The sequence below is a fragment of the Microsporum canis genome, genomic scaffold (assembly GCF_000151145.1).
Source record: "Microsporum canis CBS 113480 supercont1.6 genomic scaffold, whole genome shotgun sequence".
NCBI classification, from domain to species: Eukaryota; Fungi; Ascomycota; class Eurotiomycetes; order Onygenales; family Arthrodermataceae; genus Microsporum; species Microsporum canis.
Window position 1 is genome coordinate 2,329,538 of NW_003299164.1, and position 20,694 is coordinate 2,350,231.

Genomic DNA, 20,694 nt, shown 5'->3' on the forward strand with positions numbered 1-20,694 from the left:
TCTTGTGGAGGGGGAAAGTCGGCAAGGTTTCAGGAAACTCAGTCTTAGTGCTTGTTTCGTTTTGCACGGTAGAATGAATACAGGGAGTTGGGATGGCTCCATGGCCGGTTGGCTGTTTTGATACCTGGCCGGCGCCTAGTAACAGATCTATAGCTACGCAGTTGATAAACGGAATTCCTAAAAGGGGGGAAAAAACGGCTTTAAAGGCAGGTTGTATTTTCTTAGCTAGTAATGCTTCGAAAAGAATGCATAAATAAGGAGAGCCAGAGAGTTAGGTGTGAGGAGGCAAGAAGGGAAGAAGATAATAGGAGGACGAGATATCGAAGACAATGCTAGGAACGGAACGGAACGACAGGAAAGATTAGTAGTTATAGTAATCCACCTCAAGGGATGGAAAGGCATGCAAAAAAGGAGGGCAAGCGGTCCAATATATTGGCCAATTCAACATAAGGAAAAAGTGTCAAGGAAAAAAGGAAATTGGCAAATATACTAATAAGAAGAATCTGCACAAAAAAAGAGAGTAAGTATTCACAGCTGCGCAATCAAGGAATTTTTTGGAGCAGGAAGGGTTAAAATGCAGGGCGGATGTCAAACGATTGAACAAGGGGTTGGTACATAATTTGAAGAGGGTAGGATTCTACCCAAGCTCATGGCTCCAAGAAGCGAAACATAAGACAAGTGCTCGAAAAATCAGGCACCATCATCCAGGGGAGAAAGTCTTGGATAGAAAAAAGAAGTCGAAAAAGTAAAGGCCAAGGTAAAAACGTAAAATGAACGAAGATGACAGAGAAACAAGCATAATAGGAGTATTACAAAAGTTATTGTAGAGTGAAGATGCGGCATGATAGCCAGACACGTCATAAATGAAGACCAATTAAGGAAATTCGTAATAGGTGGACAATCACCAAAAGGTTGGAACTTTTGCTTTTCTTTTACTCCGCAGTAGGCATCGCTGGCAAAGCCGTTCTATAAGCATGGGTTGATTACACAGCCAGCCTAGGAGTGTGAGTGATTGCTTAGCCTTGAGTTGACGAAGCGGCTAGTTCTTGAAAGGGAGCCAACATCATGTTTGCCTGAAACGATAAGAGTTAACAAACTATCCAAGACCAATTGAAGAGAAAAAAAAAAGAATATACACTCACCATCACAACAAGCGCGGACATTCTCTATTCTGTCTGCTTCTCTTTCTTGTCTCTCCAAGATACGCCTTAGATCTTCGGCACTGTCCTCTTGGCTGGTATCATCCACACTTTCTCGCTTGCCACCGTACCGGCTTCGACGGCTGGAGAACGTTCCCATCATCCCTGAGTTTTTGAACATACTGCTTATTCTAGAAACGGACCCTTGCCGACCTTGTTCGGTCTTCAGCGTCGAATCAGGCGGTCGGACCGAGAGTGAAGGGGACTCGTGGCCGGGAGTAATATCATACTGGCGAGCCATGCCCCGGGTAACTCGGCTGTTGTGGGATACTGCAGATCGTCGGGAGTGGTCCGTCATGCGGGATGATCTGCCATTTAAGGAAGGGTTAAAGTCAACCGGACCGTCCTCTGGTGTACTGTGAAGTGCTAATTCGCCATCCTCTTCGTTGGCACGTAAAAGGAGATATGAAAGTGCATTGAACCAGGTTTCGTGTCGTTGGCTGGTGGCGGCGGTGAACCTCATGGTCCTTCCAGGAGTCACAACCTCCAAACTCTTGCGATGGAGGCCAGGAGGGTATGGGTTATCATCAGTGACCACTCGGACAGCTTCAATAGCTACACTCTTGGCCATCAACTGGGCTTTGCTGGCAGTCTGTGGGCTCTGAGTGCTCCAGTACAAGGTTCTGGTGAACGGATGGACCCAGAAGTACCGCCTATGTCGCGTTTGGGAAAATTCTGGTCTGCCTGGTTTGCGAGTATATTTCCATAGGTACTCGCCAATCATTGTCTGTGTAATGGCCTGAATCATGCGTGGATCTGTGCCAGGCTCGAAGCCATATTCCGATCTTGATAAATTGAACCGATCGTCAAGTTCGGATACAAAAGATGATATTGAAGATCGTCTGGACGCGACGCTACCATGTCTGTGCCGGGTCTTCGATCCATTACTTCCCTGAACAGTGGCAGTTCCACTGGCCTGCTCATTGGGAGTCCGTGGTCGAGACGGGACACCCGGTCGATAGGCGGAAGCAGGGGCGGCTGGGGGTCCCATAGCACGGGTTGGACTCTCAGTTGATATCCTTTGGGTAGCGGCAGCAATTGCTTGCTTATGGTCTGCCGGTAGGGGAGGATGTGCCATAGCACTGCGCCTGCTTCCCGCACTCCCTGGCCGTCTGGTGGCAGCATTGGGGAGCAGAAAATTGTCATTAATCGTAGATGGCTGTGTCTTAGCCCTGGGGGTTGCCAATGTAGATTCTTCCGGCGAGCTAGGCAAGGGGGTAATTGCAACCCTAGACTCTGGCGTTTTTGGTGGTGCTAGAACACGCTTCTCTAGGAGGAGAGAATCGATCTGTTTGCTTGTTAAGATAGTCTGGGCCCCATTCTCTGCAACCCGGGCGGGTACGAATGGTGGTTTTGGCTGTTCAGGCTTCACGATATTTCTAGTCTCTGCATTGAACATAGGTGGCATTATTTCGCGTGACGATTCTAGAGACGAAGGAGCGTCGCTATCCCTATCATGGACGGCAGTTCTCGGCCTCCTTGGAGACGTTCCAGTTGAATGAACATCTCTGTCCGTGACCAGTGCAGCCACGGGAGGCTCACGGAGAACGGGAGCAGCAGGCGCAGTGAACTCAGTATAAATCGATGACATTTCCAGTTGGACGGACGGCTTTACAATTACGGTCTGTGTGGGAGGCGATATCGGCGGTGTGTCGATAGTTTGAATTGAGGATGCCATGTATTTTGGGGGAGTAAAAGGAGCGACTGGAAGGACAGCCGGCGCCGGTTGAGGTGTGGCAGGACGGGATTGTTCAAATGTAACGTCAGAAATGGCGAGATGCATTGAGCTTCGTCGCGGTTGTTCAACAACGGGTGCTGGAATCGGGACAGTTTCTTCAAACAGCATTGGCGAGAGTTCCAGTTTGGTGGGTTCCGCGCTTGGTTCTGGAGTAGAAGTTGAAGGAAAGGGGACAGGAATTGGGATTGGCGCAATAATATCGCGGGACTTGTCCTCTTCGACGGGTGCAACGACTGGAGGGGAATCGAACATGACCATCGTTGCGCTTTGAACCATGGGCTGAGGCTTTGAAGGAGTACATTGAGTTGCCATGTCTACCAGCATAGATTTTGTAGGTTCTGCCGGCGGCGTATCAAGCACGACTATTGGGCCACTTTGAGCCATAGGCTGAGACAGGACGGGAGTGTATTGGGTCGCCGTATCTACGGATTTAGCAGGCTCTGCCGGCAGAGTATCGAAAACAACTATGGCTCCAGTTTGAGTGATAAGAGGACGCTCATTGACAGTATACTGAGTTGCGATGTCTACAAGGGCTGCGGAGGTTGTGGAAGTTGTGGCATCTGCAGTTTGGGGAGCCAGAGTCTGCGTTGCTACAGTTTCACTTGCGGGAGTGGGAGCAGGCCATGGTTCGGTCATCGTGGACGAGTCAACCACGGCTATGCGTGGCGGCTGCTCAACCTGTTTCTGCTGCATGAAACTGAGACTGCGGATAGGGGTAGAGTCCACTGAGACAGGATTGTTGGACTGCAGCGGGCTCCCGAATTCGCCGTCACTCCCCATGCCGGCCTCACCGAGCTCTGCAAAGAGACTTCGACCGCCCTCAACTCTAGGCTGCTTGGGACTATGCAGGCTCCCGGGGGATGGGACATCGTAGCCCATGCTTCTGCCCGCATGGATCGTCTCCTCAGACGGCCTTGCGTGTCGGCCCCGCTGCATCTTTAGACGATAACGAGGAGGCTGGGATTGCACAGGAGTATGCACTTCGTGGTAAGGGTAATCATCCTCGTCAGCCGAGGTGGACGCAGTACTCATGAACGAGGTGCGGTCACCAGCCTTTGCGTTACGGAGCTTATACGGCAGCGCGTGTGTTCCCTGTCCAACTGCGCGGTCTTCCGTCTCTGTGAGTTCGTCGCTGCTGTCTGCCGCAACGCTTTCAGCACCAGTTTGGAAATCTTCACTCTCGGTCGCGGTCTCGGCTTCCTGCGCGGTCTCAAAGCCACCGTCTTCGGTTTCGTTTGCAGTCTGGTACGCGTCGCTTGTGCTGATGTAACCGGAGCGAGGACGGGGACGAGGACGGGTGTAGACGACTGAGGCCTGCCTTGGTCGAACGGTCTTGGTCGGGCTGGCTTCCATGACTTCTTCATCTTCCCAGTCAGGCTCGTCAAGTTCAATCTCGGTAATGCCTTTCCTACCGGCCCCGAGCATATCTGGGCGTGGCGGCTTCTTGAATATCTCAGCCTTTGTCCTCTGACGCTTCTGCGCGCTGCCTTGGGCGGCTGCTATTTCATTTCTGCGGGCCTCCAGGTCATCTCGCGCCTCTTGTAACATGCGCTTGAGTTCGATCTTTTCTGACTTTTCACGATGAATGTTACTCTTCAGGTTCTGAATCATTCGGTGGGCATGGTGGAGAGAGCTCTTTAGCGTTTCAGACTCCAGGTGGCCGTGACGAGGCGTCACCTTGTTGGGCGACGGGGGAGGCGAGCTGTCCGGGGTATCTTCATCTTCGTCCTTGTTGCTGGCTTCCGATTCAACATTTCTAGCGGGTTCAGATTCATGTTGCCTGAGTTTGGCGGCGACTGCCTTTGCGAGTTCTTGGTTTTGGCTGACGAGTTCGTCGACCTTCTTGCGAAGGTTGTTGCGCTCGGCATCACCGGTGTTGAGGTTGCGTCGCAGGATGTGAAGTTCAGAGTCGTGAGCCTTTTGGGCGGCCGAGTGTTCTTCGAGAAGTTTCCCGTTGGCCTGCTTGAGTTCGTCGAGCTCCCGCTGGACACTGTTCTTCTTGGAGGTCAGGGCATTCAGGTTGGCGGTCAACCGATTTTCGCGTGCGGCAGCCTCCTTGGCAGCCGCCATAAGCTCATGGGACTGCGTTTCAAGTCTCCAGTTCTCATCCTTGTACCGTTGCTCGCTCTCGTCGAGGGATCTGATGCGCTGGGCGAACCCCTCGGCTTCGAGTTCTAGCCTAGACTTTTCCAAGTTTGTTTCGCGGAGGGCCTCGTCACGCTCGGCCAGCAGGGCCTGAAGCTGGCGGACCTGGGTGAGAAGCGAGGTGCTGATCTCGGTAGCGAATTCAATGTCGTGTATGCGGCTGGCAGGCTGGTTGCGTTGTCTCCTCGACGGAACGCTAACCTTTGACGGAGAATTGGTCGCCTGGCTTGACAGAAAGGCCGGACTCGACGTCTACCCCTGCGTTAGTAGAAGTACACAGACAGACATCGCAGGAGGCGTAACTTACTCGACTGTCCAAGGGGGTATCTTCAGGTGCGAGAAGCCTTGGCTTGGCAGCGAAGGTGGTCCTCGCCGACTCCCGTCCGATCTCATTGTAATCCTTCTCCAGGGCGAGTAGCCTTTGACGTAACTCGGGTCCAATCTCCCCGTCCTCCTGTTGCTGCTCGACCTCTTTCAGCTTGTCGGCGAGTTCCTGCTGCTGGCGGACCAGAGCGGTGCCAAGCCTGGACGTCTCCTCTAGCCTTCGATCGGTTTCAGCAAGATGGATTTCCAGTGCTCGTTTCAGCTGTGTCGGCGAGGACGAGTTCAAGGTCAGCAGCTGGTTGTCAAAGGACGAGTAACGGTGCGGTTCTCGCTGGGATTGGGCTGCGGCCAGAGGGGTAGCCACGAAAGGGTCGTCCATGGTTATAACGATTAGTGACTTAGGGGAGGACTCAAAATAAGGGGTTTGCCGTCGCCGTCGTTCTTTTTTCCCCTATCGTCCGCCTCTCTTCTCCCTGGAATTCTCGGTATTTTCTACAGAGAATTTAGGCGTGCGACCTCATTATAGCCCCCTGGAGCCTCAATCCGCTATGCGCAATGGTTCACGGCAGAACCACCCTGTTGTTTCACTGCCGGAGACGAGCAGACATGCGATCCAGCGACAGATAGAGCAGACAGGCAAGGGGATAGAGAAGAAGAACGAGTCTGGTCGGCTTCGATATTTGAATGCAGAGGCGGGTGAGGCTGGGAGGAAGCCAAGGTGTGTGACGTGGGTTGTTGTTGTTGTTTTTTCCCCTTCTCTTTCGCTGGTACGCGTATCCGGACGCAGGAAGGAAACAGATCCAGGGGGAAGACAAAAGATAAAACAAAAGAAAACAAGGGAAAAGAAGAAGTGATTGACAAATGAGTGACTGAGTCTCGCGCTGCTTTCAAACCGGCCGTGAAGAAGTTCGCAGGCTTGAAGAAGAAGAAGTTGAAAAAGCGAAGAAAAAAAGCGCGAAGTTTTTGTCGATGCTGACTAAGAAGTTGATCTTGACGATGGAAGACTTTATGAGCGCTTGTCGATGGTGATATTATCGTCTGTATTCCTGGTAGACTACATTACTGACTGCTTGTGGCTCTCGAGTTACAGCATTACCTGGCCGTCGGGTTGAAGGAAGAGGGGCAGCCATACCAGACATCAAACAGCAGACATCAAACAGCAGACATCAAACAGCAGACATCAAACAGCAGACATCAAACAGCAGACATCAAACAGCAGACATCAAACAACAGACAGCAGACGGGATGGAGCTCGAAGACAAGCAGATAGCCCCCGTCTCGTTCAAGAAACGGTCTGCCAAAGCCAAGTCCAGCCTGCGCAAGAAGGTGGCAACACCTCCAGCGTCCGACTCTACAGAAGACTTCACGTCCAGCGACGACGAGGGCCACAGGATAAAACGCAGGCGGAAGAATGCCGGAGTGAGTGCCTCGTCCAGGACGGCTGCTGATGCCGGTGGGCGAGGGGGAAATGAAGAGAAGCCGGAGACCGGTGAAAGGCGGCCTGCTCTGCCTGCCACCAACGACGCAACCAAGCAGTCGAACTGGTACGACGAGGAGCTGAGCGAGAAGAACCTGCTAGGAAACACACGCTCACGAACACAGCCTGAGGGTGCTGCCGGAGACGGGACCTACCACGGCACGTCAAACTACCAGAGCTTCATCCAGAAGAATCCCAACGCACCCACAAAGCAAGTCGGGCCCTTGAAGGCTGCCACCAATATACGCACCATCACAGTCACAGACTTTGCTCCAGACGTCTGCAAGGACTACAAACAGACAGGATGTAAGTGTCTATCTTTTATTTTTATCTTGCTTCCATGCTAACTAAAGAGTAGTCTGCGGTTTTGGTGACTCGTGCAAGTATCTCCATGCTCGCGAGGACTACAAGGCCGGATGGGAGCTGGATCGAGACTGGGAGATCCAGACCAAGGGGAAGAAACTCGCTGGCCGGACGGTGGCGTCTCGGAAAGGCGGCGAGGGCGAGGAGGACGAGGACGAGGAAGACGACGAGTTTCTGGAGAGCATTCCCTTTGCATGCGTCATATGCAAGAACCCATACAGCAGCCCGATAGTGACCAAGTGCGGCCACTACTTCTGCGAGGCGTGTGCGCTGAAGAGGTACCGGAAGAACCCCAACTGTGCGGCCTGCGGCGCCTCGACGGGCGGAGTCTTTAACGTGGCGAAGAAGCTGTCCAGGTTGCTCGACAGGAAGAGGGAGCGCGCGAGGAAGAGGAGAGAACAGGCCATCGAAGCCGGGGAAGACGTCGGCGAGGATGACGACGGCGATGGTGATGACAATGACTAGGCCTTCTTATTTTTTTCTGTCCTCTACCATGATGCCCAAACATAAGACAAAGGAACGACCGAGAGAGGAGCCTTCCGGCGAAACAGGGAACAGTCACTCGAGTGTATATAGCTCTATGACTCAATCTGATATTACTATGACTCTATCTGAATGACATGTTTGACTTGATCTGAGGTTCTATCCATATGTTCTGTGCATCTCAACCGTGGCTCAGGCCAAAAATCCATACATGGATCTCTCTCGACTCACTTGACGTAATAGCAGGATATCGTCTATATAAACCCCGTCCTTTCCTCCTTCTCTTTCTGCTCTCTTTCTCTTTCCCTTTTTTTCTCCCTTCATCTTCAGCCATTTCTTGCCATCTCTTGCCATATACCAATATCTCCGCCATCTATACATCTATACATCTATATATCTATACATCTATACCATTTATTACTATCTCTATCATCTCTGCCATCTATACCATCTCTCTCATATATTACTATCTCTTGATATCTCTCCTATTTATTACCATCTATCCCCATCTCTTAATATATCTCCTATCTCTGCCATCTCTGTATCTATTACTATCCCTACCATCTCTCTCATATATTACCATCTCTGCCATCTCTACCATCTCTGTATCTATTACTATCTCTGTCATCTCTGCTATCTATCATTGTCTATTACTATCTCTTGATATATCTTAACATCTCTACCATCTCTACCATCTTTTTATCTATATCTATAATTATTTATCACCATCTTTTACTATCTCTGCCATCTATTATAATTCATTGATACCTACGCTATCTATATATTTATTGCCATCTCTGCCATCTCTGCCATCTATCGCCATCTCTAGCCACATCTTGCCATATGTTGCCATATATGTGATGTCGGCTTCCGAGCCAGGGGAAGAGACAGTTGGAGAACACAGCCAACAAGCCTTGTGAAATAGGTAAGTCTTATACCCTTCTAGCACGGCTATGCATCTACTAACTACTATGTACTCAACATGCCATGGTGCGATAAGCAGAACCCTGCACGGTGAGGAACAGCGTCCGACCCATCTTCTACATACAACAGAAGCGGCCGGCTTATATGACAGTTGTCGACGGACCTAGAATACTAGAAGCTGCGAACGTTTCCCTTTCCCCGCAGGCAAGAGATTCTCCGTTTCTCCTCTAATTAGCGTATGATAGGCATATTTGGCGTACGGCCCGGCGAGTGGGTTGAAATTTAGTCCAACCATGAAGCCGACCGTTCCGGCAGTGCGGAGGAAGACGCGGATGCCGAAGTATATAGAAGAGCATGAAGAGCACGAGAGCTATTCTGATACCCCGATGAAGCAGAACAGCGGAAAGGAGAGACTCAGCCGGAAGAATAAAAGCCCTTGCGGATGCCCTGAATGCTAACCCATGTTGTTTAAGATTGACATATTGGTGGCTCATCTACCGGAGAATAAAAGTGAACTCATGGAGCGTCATTGGGCGAGACTCGTATTATCGTTATATTTGATCTACTATGTAGAAAGACGGTTTTTGATATCTAAGTTTTATTCTTATATGCAAGAAAGATTTAGTTAAGGTTCGGCTCCTCATCTTAGAAAGTTGCTTGTTTTCTCTTCATCTCTCGAGTTTCCAAGACGTTATTATTATTATTATCTGGACGATATAATATACATAGGACAGCCAGGTTATAGCCATCGTTTCATACTCTGGCCCAACAGAGACAGCAGTCTCCCTCACATGGCGAAAGGTCAGACAGGGGAGGAGTCAGGGGGAGAAGCGAAGAAGCAAAGACGGTACGCCAGCGAGGCCCTTGCGACTCCATTCGATGGAGCACTGTGGAGGGTAAAACCCATCCCTCAGCCACTAATTATCTCTTAATATATTATTACTCCGGCCCCCTTTTTTGACTAAAAGACTAATGTTTATTCCTAGTTCTATATCACGACCGTTCGCCGCTGTGGAGAGAGGGAGGCAGAGCCGATGGAAGGGGCCCTCTTTTTCACCAACCCAACACCTAATAATACTGTCTATGGACTTACACCTGTCCAGTTGTTCCTCATGGCCGCAGCAGATGTCTCTCTTTGTCCTTTGCCTTGCATCTATCGTTATGTCTTCTGCTTGACCGGCACGATGACGTTGACTGAGCTGTGGTGACCTTATTCATACGCCTCCCCCCCTAGCCTCGTCAGCTTTTCCCGTCTGTTATTTTTTTATTTCTTTCCTCTTGTTTCTGTTTCTGATTTTATCTTCTTCTTCTTCCTTTTCTTCCTTCTTGGAATCTGCCCACAATGACGAAATGTCGGCTTCGTCATCTTATAGTCGTCACAGCCTCCATGCTAGCCTGCGTCTGGTACTTCCTTGGTGGTGAACTCAGAGCAATTGCAGACCAGTATAATGTCCGAGGCTATCTCAAAGACTCCTTTGACTCGACCAAGCAGCCTATCAGACCGACGAATGCCGTAGCCGTTGGCGACAAGGTCATTGTCATGGCCGCTCTGGAGGAGGAAGACACCCGTTGGGTCCAGGAATACCTCCCTGAGTATGAGACCCTCATCCCCCAGTCATGTCTCCAGATAACATATCGATTAACTAAAGTATAATATCTGCAGCTGGCAACGGGCAATCTACACTGTTAATCCATCGCCGGAGACCCTCAAAGACCCAAACCATCTCTCCACACCAACGAACAAAGGCCATGAAGCTATGGCATACCTCACGTATGTCATAGAACACTACCACTCTCTCCCGTCTATCGTCGCCTTCCTACACTCTCACCGTAACGGCTTCGTCAAGGCATGGCACGTCGACGCCCCGCTGCACGATAACGCTATGGCGATGCAATCTTTGCAAACAAACTATATCAGAGAGAACGGCTACGTTAACCTACGATGTATGCGGAACTTGGGTTGCGCATCGCCCGGCCGACACCCACTCATAACGCCCGAAGTGTGGGACCAGCTCTTCAACGGAACGACGCAGGGGAAACGTACCGCCACTACCACCGAGGGCGACGACAAGGGTGTTATTCGCTCAGTCGTACCGGTGCCGGAAATAGTAATGGTTGCATGCTGTGCGCAGTTTGCTGTATCGAGGGAACAGGTCCGGTTGCGGCCGTTAGAGGATTACGTGCATTTCAGGCAGTGGCTGTTTGATACCTCACTCAATGATGCTACCAGCGGTCGTGTATTCGAGTATCTCTGGCATATAATCTTTGGCAAGAATGCTGTATAGTATGTTCTAAACCCCCGACGTGTGCTACCCGATACATATTACTAACCTATGCCCTCCACTCTAGCTGCCCGGAGGAGGATACCTGCTACTGCAAAGTATACGGACGCTGCTAATATCTCGCCTTTTTCCGGTCGGCTGTCTTACTTTCTTTTGATATCAGTTTAATTTCCCCCCCTTACATATCTCGATATAAGGGTGAAAAGCTTATAGTATATATTAGTGTAAGTGCTACTATACCCCTTCCCTATAGCACTGTTGTTATATACCTGTGGTTCCTGTTTTTGTTTTTTTGTCTCTCAATAAATAGGATGGAATAGATATAGACGTCTATAGAATCTTGTCTAGATGGAATGCTTAATCTCCAGCGGCAAATCCCGGATCCCTTCTAATAAGCTGTTCATGGGGAATGTTCTCATCACCGGCAGCTGAAGAAAACATTGTAGCTCCTCCATGGCCTGATGATAGATGCGGAGCGTGGCTCTTTGTCAAAGCCCAGTCTAATAGGCGATTCAATCTTGTTCCCAGAGGCCGTTTTGACATTGATCTGCGTACTCAGTAGATACAGCAACAACCTCATGCCTTTATAAACCGCAAACCAGGGCGTTTCTCAAGCTGTCGACTCTGGTCTATATACTGCCTAATCTCGGTGGTCGGGAGTATGGAGAAAATGTGTGGTTGAATGGGCGAGATACCAATCAGCTTCACATCATAGGTGCCCTCTAATGTCCCGACTTGTTTTGATGATGGGTAGGTCGGGATATCATCCTAGTTGCTTGTAATTTCTTATTGTCTGTAGTTACGTCGGAAGACGTCGTGTACGATTATTGTGCCAGATGTGCTTCCCGGTGAGAATCGCAGCTCGAGTATATCTCCACTGCCAAACACATGCGTCGGGGTAAGTGAGCTTGCACAATGTCATATAAACCACAGTACGATAGCTGCGGCTTCGTAGGGTTGATTAGGCGGGCATGTTCGTTTCGATGATTCTGTCGGCAGCTCTTTGTGGTAGCCTTTTCCTTCAAACGATATTCCTTTACCAGTCTTCAAGGAGTTGTTTGACATCTCCTTTACTCAGCAAGTCATCTAGCTGCTCTGTGGACTGGGGATGAAGGTATCCAGCCATCCGGGGACGTGGGCTGCGGAGGCAACGTATCAAAGTTCCTTTCTTAATTGATATCTGGGCTTTGTATGAGAGGCTGACGTAGGGCTTCAAGGGGAATATATATATATATATATTAATATACATGAGTAAGATATCAATATACAATAGGGCATGGACGCCCCCAAGCAGGGAAGAGAATCTGGATAGAAGATGGCAAAGGATGGGTATTGTATAGACAAGGATGGCCGGAGTGACGGCCTCAAGGGAGCGAAAATGTCTCCACCTCAGTGATGCGGGTGAAGATGCTGGCCTGACAAACGGAGTAAGACTATGGGTGCGTTTGGATATCTCCATATGAATGAATTATACACCCTTCGCGGACTTGCGTTTGTTTTGGAGTCATTCTAGCACGGAAAGTGAAGAAAAAGACGGGCTGGTATGGAGGAGATGTTCCAACCCAAGCAGCAGGAGGGATATGAAAGTCACAGCATATGTAGAAATAGATTCATTTCATTGGTGATAATCGAGGTTTCTCTCGTAGAACAGTAGGGAAGTCATCATTTCATCAGAAGAATAGAGTCAAGTACAAAACAAAAGAAAACCAAACATCCAGCAAGCTCCGGGCCTTCTGCCACTCCGGGCATATTGTCTGTTCCTCTCGCCCATTCCCCTGCGGCATTCTTCCTTCGTAACAGGGAATAAGTACATGAAACAAATATAGGATGCCAACATCAAGCAAAGAGGAGAGACGACAAAGTAGAAGAAAGAAAATATTAAAGAGAAGAAGAAAAAATAAAAAGGCAACGTGGGAAAATAACAAAGCAGAAGCTATCATGGCCTCCAGCTTTCATCGATCCGGCCCCTGACCATGCGTCGGCCCCTTCTGAGGCCAACATTCCCTTCTCCGACAAGGGCTTTCCATCGTTTCCCGACAGAGTCGTGATTCTTCCCCATCCGTCTTGCGCAGTCATTCCAGTCACGTTTGGACAGCTTTAGCTTCTCTAGCACGAGCTCGACCAGCCTTCCATCGTCGTCACTGGTCCACTCTGTCGTCGGGTGAGGAGGTGAAGAGAATATTGAAGAGTCTATGGCGTTATTTAAAGAGTTGTGTGTAGCAGCACATGGCGCGGAGGGCAGGGATTCCGGAGATATACTAGCGGTGGTGGGTACTGTCTTTCTCTCATCACTCCGTAGGTTCCACGGCCGTCGATTGTATGGGGACTGTATGGGTGATTGTTGCGATCTAGACGGAGTGTCGAGTGATAGGAAGTCTCTAGTCGCTAGTCCGAGCGGGAGCTCTGGTGGTGCGCGCCTCAGCCTCTTTGGTGTTGAAAACTTGTCTTCATGCTCCTTGTTTCTACTGTTGGGCTGGAAATCCATGGGATCCTCGTAGGTTTCTCTCCGCCTCTTGTTGGCGCCGCGCGGATATTTTGCGGTTGGTTTGACGACTTTCTTGACAGTGCGCGCTGAAGTTGAAGGTGCTGTAGAAGACGTGGATGAAGAAGAGGTTGTTCGATGTTGAATGTATGGTGTCGGTTTCACTTGTAGAGGGCTTTGGAGGCTCTCTGGCTTGGGAACTCGAGTGCGTCCACGACTAGGCGACGCAGCGGGGGATGCATTCAACAGCGACTGAAGCGCTCGACATGTCCCCAGCAAACCATTTCCTGAGATTATGCCGTCGTCAGAAGGCGGAGGAGTTGATGGAAAGAAGTGGGAGTTTGCGAAGCGTGGCCGGGATGGAAATTGTTGCTGTCGTGACTCGCATGACAGCGCCGAAGGGAGCAGCATACTGTCGAAGGTCTCCGTACACTACGGATGCAGAAGCGGAAGTTTGTACTATGGTCTGGAGATCTACCAGAACGGCGCGCAATAGAAGGAAGGCGGTATTAAACCAGAATATTGTTTGCGATGTGTCAGCCGTTGCCTGGTTTGCGCTGCGAGTTATGCGCCAGGTGATTTTTTTCCTTTTTTTTTCGAGAACAAGGGGTGGTACGCGGGTGCGGTAAGCTGGAAGAGATACTGCAGAGCGATGCGCTTCAGGCGCTATGATGTAGCGGTCTTTGCGACAGTAAGTGGTGGTAGAAACGGCGATGCGGTGGGTTTGGACTGGTTGATTGCAAGGAGTTGGGAACCTGGGGGGAGGAGGTTGGGAGGAAAAATCAAAATAAATCGCACGATTGGGAGGACAGAAAGACAAAAAACGGGCTCTGACAGGCTAGCGGCACAAGCGGCTTGGCGTGTCCACGGCTAGTTTGGCGCTGCAGGGAGCAACCTCCATGAGGATGGTAAGTTGCAGCCATTAATAATAATAGCCGTGGTGGGTAGCAGATATACTACATGTAGGTATGGAGCACTCTGCTAATTAAAGGGTGGCCCATCCTCTGAAAGAATGCTCCGTCAGAAAGGGGGGAAAGCTAACTTGTCGCCTGCTGTCTGTGACGAAAAGGCCGGAGTGAGGCCCGAGAGTGGTGTTAAGAATCTGCTGGATGGATAAATCGGGAGAAAAAGGAAGATGCATCATCAGGGATCCCCAGGCGAGAAAAGGAAGGGGAAAGCTTGGTCGTCAGCCTGTTGAATATCTAACACTCAGGCTTTGTTTGTTTGTTGCCCGGTTCTTTCACGATACTCCGTAGGAATGGCAACAGCTTGCTCGCTCCGTACTCCGTACATACGCTGACTCTCTTTCCCCTGCTGCAGGATCATCTACTCCATAAATTATGCCCTGGGCGATTCGCAGTGCCGCTTGACGGCCCTTCCGGCCGGAATCGAGTCACTGACAGAGACTTCCACTGCGAGTCGCCGTGAGCGCCTTACACGCCTATCTTGTACCAGGGAAAATCTTTCCTGACAAGTTAGTCGTAATACCAGCAAGTCGGACCGTCTATTTGCTCTACTCGTTGGCCATAGTACTCGATGCTGCCCTTTGTACCACCAAGACCCTGAGAATAAACGGCATCGCTGTACTATGTATCACCGACTGCGCACACCTACTCCCATTCATTGGCCAGCCGATCACCTATCCTTGTGAATTAGTTGAGACGATCTTATGAAAACGCCCACGGTCCGCGACTCGGCTTCGACGGGTTGAAGAATAGAGTTGCCATGGTACTGAAGGTTTCAAGGGCTGCGGTCCGTCCCATCGTATAATTCCATCGCCTGACTTGACCATCACCATGACGACGGGACTTGGTGTGTACATACTCCATAATAGCACACTCTCACGCCAGCTATTATCATTCATCTCTCGACTCTAACAAAGTCGAGAGCACGGAGTAGCCAGCTGAGGAGAACAAAAATCGTTATATGCTTGCTCAGAATGTGGCCGCCCTTGACTTTCGCTTGTCTCAGTTTATCGGATCCGCCAGCGCCAGACACGTTGACTTTTCTCTGTATTTCAAATACTCCTTTTTTTCGCTTTTTCTCATATCTTTTGCCACACAGAAAAAAGCCGATTTCAGACGCGCCGCGCGCGCCAACGCGTTTGTTGCGCTTTTTCGCGTTTCGCGTACCTGCAGCAGCAAACTTTATTTAAGCCAATAAGAAGTTAAGTAGACCCACACGGTGAGTTGTCGTCTCGTCGTGCAAACAGAACATGGAATAACATAATATTGAGAGGAGGACAGCAGTAATAAGAATGAGAAGGACAAAGGAAAGAAAAATGGGCGGCAGTTACAGTGCAGAGCACGATCTATACACAGTAACTGTTGCTCTGGCGTTTCCATTCAACGATATGAAATAGAAGACAGCGTTGATCGAGAAGCCCAACGCATCGTCCCCGCACGGCAGATCTACCGCTCACCATATCTGACTGGACGGTGCTTCCCAGTGACAGGGTCAAGTACCTCCTCATACACTTCGTCTTCTTGGAATATGAATATATCGCTCTCGGTATCATGATGTGGCCAGGAGCGTGGGCTCTTGAGATTACTCATGATAGGCATGTGTAGGGCATCTGCTCTTACGGGATTGAGAATATCCGCCGGTCCATGCTTCGTTGCCGATGAAGGGACTGTGACCTTTTCTACCGTCTTGAGGCCCCATTCGCTCTTGGCTACTGCTTCTGGTTGCTCATGCTCCGTGTTATCCATACACTTTTTGGATCGTGTTCCTTTCGGCCGTTGGACTGGTTCGTGGTCGCTCTTATGCCATGCCTCTGGGCTAAACGGGTTTCTGATACATGACTTGGCCTGGTGGTCAGCTACGTCGTCATGGCTGGTCGCTTCGAAGCGGACTTTGTCCGTTTTTTGACCCACTATACCATCCCACTCCTGGGCAGTTGACCCTTGTGGAGAACGAGGAGGGGAAGCATCTGTGCTATTATTCAGTACCCTAAGGGCCTCTTTGTTTCCGGGGTCTGAGAGCGTGATTGATACACTTCTCCGAAGCTTCGCCTCCGGATTCCACCGTGACATAGAGAAATACGACGACTTTTCAATCTCCTCCTGAGAGGTCAAGCTGTCCAACTCTTGTCTAGGGCTACCTGAAGGGAGCTGCATTGAAGTTTTGCCTTGCCAGAAACTGTACTCACCCATTGACCCTTGCATATAGCGCATATCGTACAATATCTTCGATTTTTCATCTCGTGGTTCCCATCCTTGTATTGCGCGCATGTAGAGGTCTTCAAAGGCTTGGCTATGCGCAATGTTTGTGAACCAGTCATGCTTTAGTGCTTCATCTGCTGTCATTCGCTGCTCATAATTAAGAACCAGAAGGCCACGAACGAACTGCTTTGCACGTTCACCCACAACTTGCCAGTCATTATCCTGCTCCAGCGTATCAAGGTTGCATTGCTTTGCCAGCGTTCCACAATACTTCCCAGTCGCGGGATCACTAAACGGCGAGCCACCTGTGAGAAGTACGACGGTGAGGCAGCCCAATGACCACAAGTCAACAGACTTAGTGTACCCTTTGGCTAGCCTGTGGCACCCTTGACCCATTTCCCTAGTACAACATATCAGCAAAGAGAGAGTATGTGGCTTTTATGTGTCATAGACTCTTACGGAGCAGTATATTCCAAAGTTCCCATTACGGATGCCATGCGTGACTTTTTGGGATTCAGGTACCGTGCGCACCCGAAGTCTGTTAGAATCACCCGAGACCCGTTTGACAAAGATGTCATTAGAACATTGTCCGGCTTTAGATCTCTGTGGACAACATTTTGATTGTGTAGATACGCTAGTGCAATCACAACCTGTCGGATTATTACAGCTGCTTCCACGTCTAAGAGCTTTCCATTCTTGAATTCTAGGAAGGAGAACAAGTCCCCTGCCGTGACAAGGTCTTGGAATATATATCTGCTCCCTTTTCAGTATTTCATTCTAGGATATTCAGTAGAACGAAACTTACATGGTATTGTGTGTCTTGAAGACCTTTTCAATGCTGATGATGTTGGGCTAGCCAATAGGTTAGCCGAGACCCTAGGCTAGTGGTCAATGTCATTATTACTTACATGCCGTAGCTTTTGCAAAATTTCCACCTCTCGATCATACATCTTCAACTTGGCCTGTACTTTATATGTGAGGCGTCGTTTGGCCGTCTTATGCAGCCCTAGACCAGCCGCTTGGGGAGGCTCTTCAAGTCCAACTTGTCGAAGCCTGGCTTTCAGGTCTGCTAAGTTGACAACTTTGCATGCCAACTGTCTTTTCTTCTTCTTGTCAATGGACATATGCACTCGCCCGTATGCCCCACAGCCTAGGGTGCGGTTTGTTATGACATATTGATCTTCGAAGGACTTCATTTCCTGTATTTGAACCTTATCGAAAGGGGTCCGCAGCACGCTTTCACCACTATACTCTAGAATCACGTTGCTAGAGATTTCCACCATATCTCCATCACTTAATAGGAAACCTGCATTCCCTTTCCCTATCTTGATGCCATTCCAAAAGGCTCCATTGAGGGATAGGTCCTGAACATATACCAGAGGTGCAACCTGAGAAGGGTTCTCCTGGTCAAATATGATTGTGTAAATACGGAGATGTGTGTTGGAGACCGTGGGATCGTCAATGACCAATTGGCTATAAAAATCAACAACCGATATCAAGACTGCCTTTGCTATGGGTGAGGTTAATGCCCACCACGAGTTTGCGTTGCGGCCTACAATGAGCTCTTCATTGGCAAATAGCTTCCACTCTGTGGAGTATTCCAATTAGCACTACCCGTACACGTCGGTGCATCCAATATCATAACCACAATGTGGAGAGTACTACGGAGTACCATCACCAACTTACCTCTACTAGCTTTAGCGTTCCCACTATAGACATACAAAGTGCCAACATGGTCCAGTGAGCATGGCTGGAACGCGCCATTGTCATTTTGAGGCGGCCGACTAGGCATGGTAGAGGGGGAATTGACGCTATACGGGGTTGTGGGTACAATAAACGCCTAGTCTTTATTTCAAGCAGAGATGATGATGATGTTGAAGAGAAATTGAAGTGACGTTGAAGAAGTGAAGTCTAGATATTCCCAGTCGAGCAACCCACGGACCACTCAATCACCGCCATTCTCTACGCGGAAATTCTTTATAGTAATTATTACGAGCTATCGCAATATTTATATTAATCCGCGTATCGAGCGAGTGGAAGAAGATTTACCTGTTAACTACTTAGACTTCCGACCCCTGACATATATCATTGGCACTTTTTAGTGTCTATTACATTTGAAGTTCTGCCAGATCTGACTAGTCAATGAAGAAGAGAAGATGATTATTAACTACCATGTATAACTGTTGCCCTCTTTTTTTTATTTCCAGGCCGCACTAACTCCTATAGCCACATGGTAAATCTAGATGTGGAGTTGCCATGCGGGCATTGGGCTGATTCCCACAATATGAGACTATCAGGCTATTTAGAAATTGCAGCTCGTCGCTCCCAGCGGATCCGCGTGGGCTTCATGGGACCTGAAAACAACGAGGAATAGTCCGTTTCAGGCACACCCCTCTTTCCTTCTAAGTTGAATAACCGCATGTGGCGCACCATGGTGGCCACGATGACTGTTAGGTTGACATATGCGAACTTCTCTCCAATGCAGCGGTGGCGGCCAGCGCCGAAGGGGAGATATGGGCTGGAGGAGCCCTTAGACATGGCGCCGTACCCGTAGTCGACCATGTCCTCCTTCTCATCCTCTTTGGGTTCCTGAGTTTCCCACCGATGAGGATCCCATGCCTTGGCGTTAGAGAAATGCTCGTCACTAAGGGCTGTGATGCCCGGCGAGGCGAGTAAGACGTGGGAAGTCGGAATCACGTAGGGAGTGCCAGGGACTGGCATCTGGTTCTTGACCTTGCGCATGAGTGAGTGGATAGACGAGTTAAGACGGAGAGTCTCCCTGATCACGTTTTGGTGCAGCGGGAGAAGGTCGAGATCTTTGTATTGCAGGGGAGCCAGGCTACCATCGGGGCCTATGCGCGGTAGGTTGGCCAGCTGCTCCTGGAAGAGCTCCTCGACGACTGCGGGCTGGGAGGCAAGGCGGAGCATGATCCAGGAGCTGATCGAAGACGATGAGTGCTGGCCAGCCATCAGCAGCGTGATCATGATATGTGCGATCTCCTTGTCCGGCACAGGCTGCCCGTTCTTATAGGTGCACTGCATCAAATTCTGAATCATATCTGACCTCTGCGAGGCGTTAATATTGGTTCCTGCGCGCCGCCTCTTCTCGATAATGTCAGTGTAGATGGCGCGCATGCGGGCATGGGCGAGATCACGCTTCTTGTTATGTGGTAAGGGCGCCCATGGCAACATGAAATTGATCGGACTGAATCCCTTGTCTAGATCGTGGTAGAGAATGGCAAACTCGGTGGTGAGCTTGGATCGCACCTCCTCTCCCTGCAGGGCACTTCCGGCAGTAAAGATGGTGATCTCCGCCATGGCGTCTGAAATGTCTACCTCTCCGGACGGCCCGTGGAAGTTAGGAGAGGTATCTAGATAGTCCAGGACCTCTTTCTCGATCAACGGCACATGGGACTCGAGCGCCGCCTGAGTGAGGCCGTACTTGATGAACTTCTTCTGCTCCATGAGCTTAGAGTTGGGACAATCATAGACCACATCCGAACCGAATACCGGGGTGGTCAAGGGGGCGTACACCTCCTCTGCATTCACGTCTTTCAGCTTGCCATTAAGAATGAACTCGTTGCCCTTTATACCTAGGTAGACGGTGGTCTGACGGCCCAAGAGAACAAACGTGAAGATGTCGCCGTGCTAGATTCCTATTAACAACAATCTCACGACAAAAACACTGAGCGGATAATTGCTTTACTTGCTCACTCGCTTGCTCTGCCTGCTTACCTTCTCGCGACAGGAAAAGAAAAACCTGTACGGATCGAGTCCGTAGCGGATAGTACTACCCAGGAATGGGATCCAGTGGAAGACCAACGGCGGCCTGGTCCTATTCAGCAGGCGGAAAAGCAGCTGATAGATGAGGTTGAGCGCAATGGCTGCCACGAAACCAAGCAGCAGGTAGGCAGTGAGCGAGTACCAGGCCATGGCGAGATGGCGAAAGGAGGACACAACCAGGAATATAATGGGGCATCTAGGCGACAGAAGAGATGCCAGCAGCCTGCTATGTATGTAGATACACCGGACAGCCAGGGCTCCGACTCAGCCGCCTCCTTTGGGCTCGGCAAGGTTCTTCCCGGATGATCAGATATTGACAATACATGGAGG

At 49.9% G+C, this 20,694-nt stretch overlaps 6 protein-coding genes across 6 annotated transcripts; 2 read left to right on the plus strand and 4 right to left on the minus strand.

Moving 5' to 3' along the window:
- Nucleotides 1-901: 901 nt before the first annotated feature.
- Nucleotides 902-5,785, minus strand: MCYG_07005 (anucleate primary sterigmata protein A; the record flags this gene model as incomplete). Its single annotated transcript, XM_002844995.1, has 4 exons — nt 902-966; nt 1,017-1,073; nt 1,143-5,334; nt 5,390-5,785. 4 exons carry the CDS (start codon nt 5,783-5,785, stop codon nt 902-904), a joined length of 4,710 nt encoding a protein of 1,569 aa, XP_002845041.1.
- An 866-nt stretch (nt 5,786-6,651) lies between these two features.
- On the plus strand, nt 6,652-7,711 carry MCYG_07006 (pre-mRNA-splicing factor cwc24; the record flags this gene model as incomplete). Its single annotated transcript, XM_002844996.1, has 2 exons — nt 6,652-7,189; nt 7,242-7,711. The coding sequence occupies 2 exons, from the start codon at nt 6,652-6,654 to the stop codon at nt 7,709-7,711; spliced, it is 1,008 nt and encodes a 335-aa protein (XP_002845042.1).
- Nucleotides 7,712-9,995: 2,284 nt separating this feature from the next.
- MCYG_07007 (conserved hypothetical protein) lies at nt 9,996-11,367 on the plus strand (the record flags this gene model as incomplete). The annotated part of the gene is made up of 4 exons (XM_002844997.1): nt 9,996-10,267; nt 10,317-10,937; nt 11,003-11,033; nt 11,284-11,367. The coding sequence occupies 4 exons, from the start codon at nt 9,996-9,998 to the stop codon at nt 11,365-11,367; spliced, it is 1,008 nt and encodes a 335-aa protein (XP_002845043.1).
- Nucleotides 11,368-12,871: 1,504 nt separating this feature from the next.
- Nucleotides 12,872-13,828, minus strand: MCYG_07008 (conserved hypothetical protein; the record flags this gene model as incomplete). Its single annotated transcript, XM_002844998.1, has 1 exon — nt 12,872-13,828. The coding sequence occupies one exon, from the start codon at nt 13,826-13,828 to the stop codon at nt 12,872-12,874; it is 957 nt and encodes a 318-aa protein (XP_002845044.1).
- A 2,000-nt stretch (nt 13,829-15,828) lies between these two features.
- Nucleotides 15,829-18,373, minus strand: MCYG_07009 (mek1; the record flags this gene model as incomplete). The annotated part of the gene is made up of 5 exons (XM_002844999.1): nt 15,829-16,981; nt 17,041-17,334; nt 17,387-17,433; nt 17,490-18,169; nt 18,268-18,373. The coding sequence occupies 5 exons, from the start codon at nt 18,371-18,373 to the stop codon at nt 15,829-15,831; spliced, it is 2,280 nt and encodes a 759-aa protein (XP_002845045.1).
- A 506-nt stretch (nt 18,374-18,879) lies between these two features.
- Nucleotides 18,880-20,514, minus strand: MCYG_07010 (cytochrome P450 51; the record flags this gene model as incomplete). The annotated part of the gene is made up of 2 exons (XM_002845000.1): nt 18,880-20,229; nt 20,317-20,514. 2 exons carry the CDS (start codon nt 20,512-20,514, stop codon nt 18,880-18,882), a joined length of 1,548 nt encoding a protein of 515 aa, XP_002845046.1.
- Nucleotides 20,515-20,694: the final 180 nt, after the last annotated feature.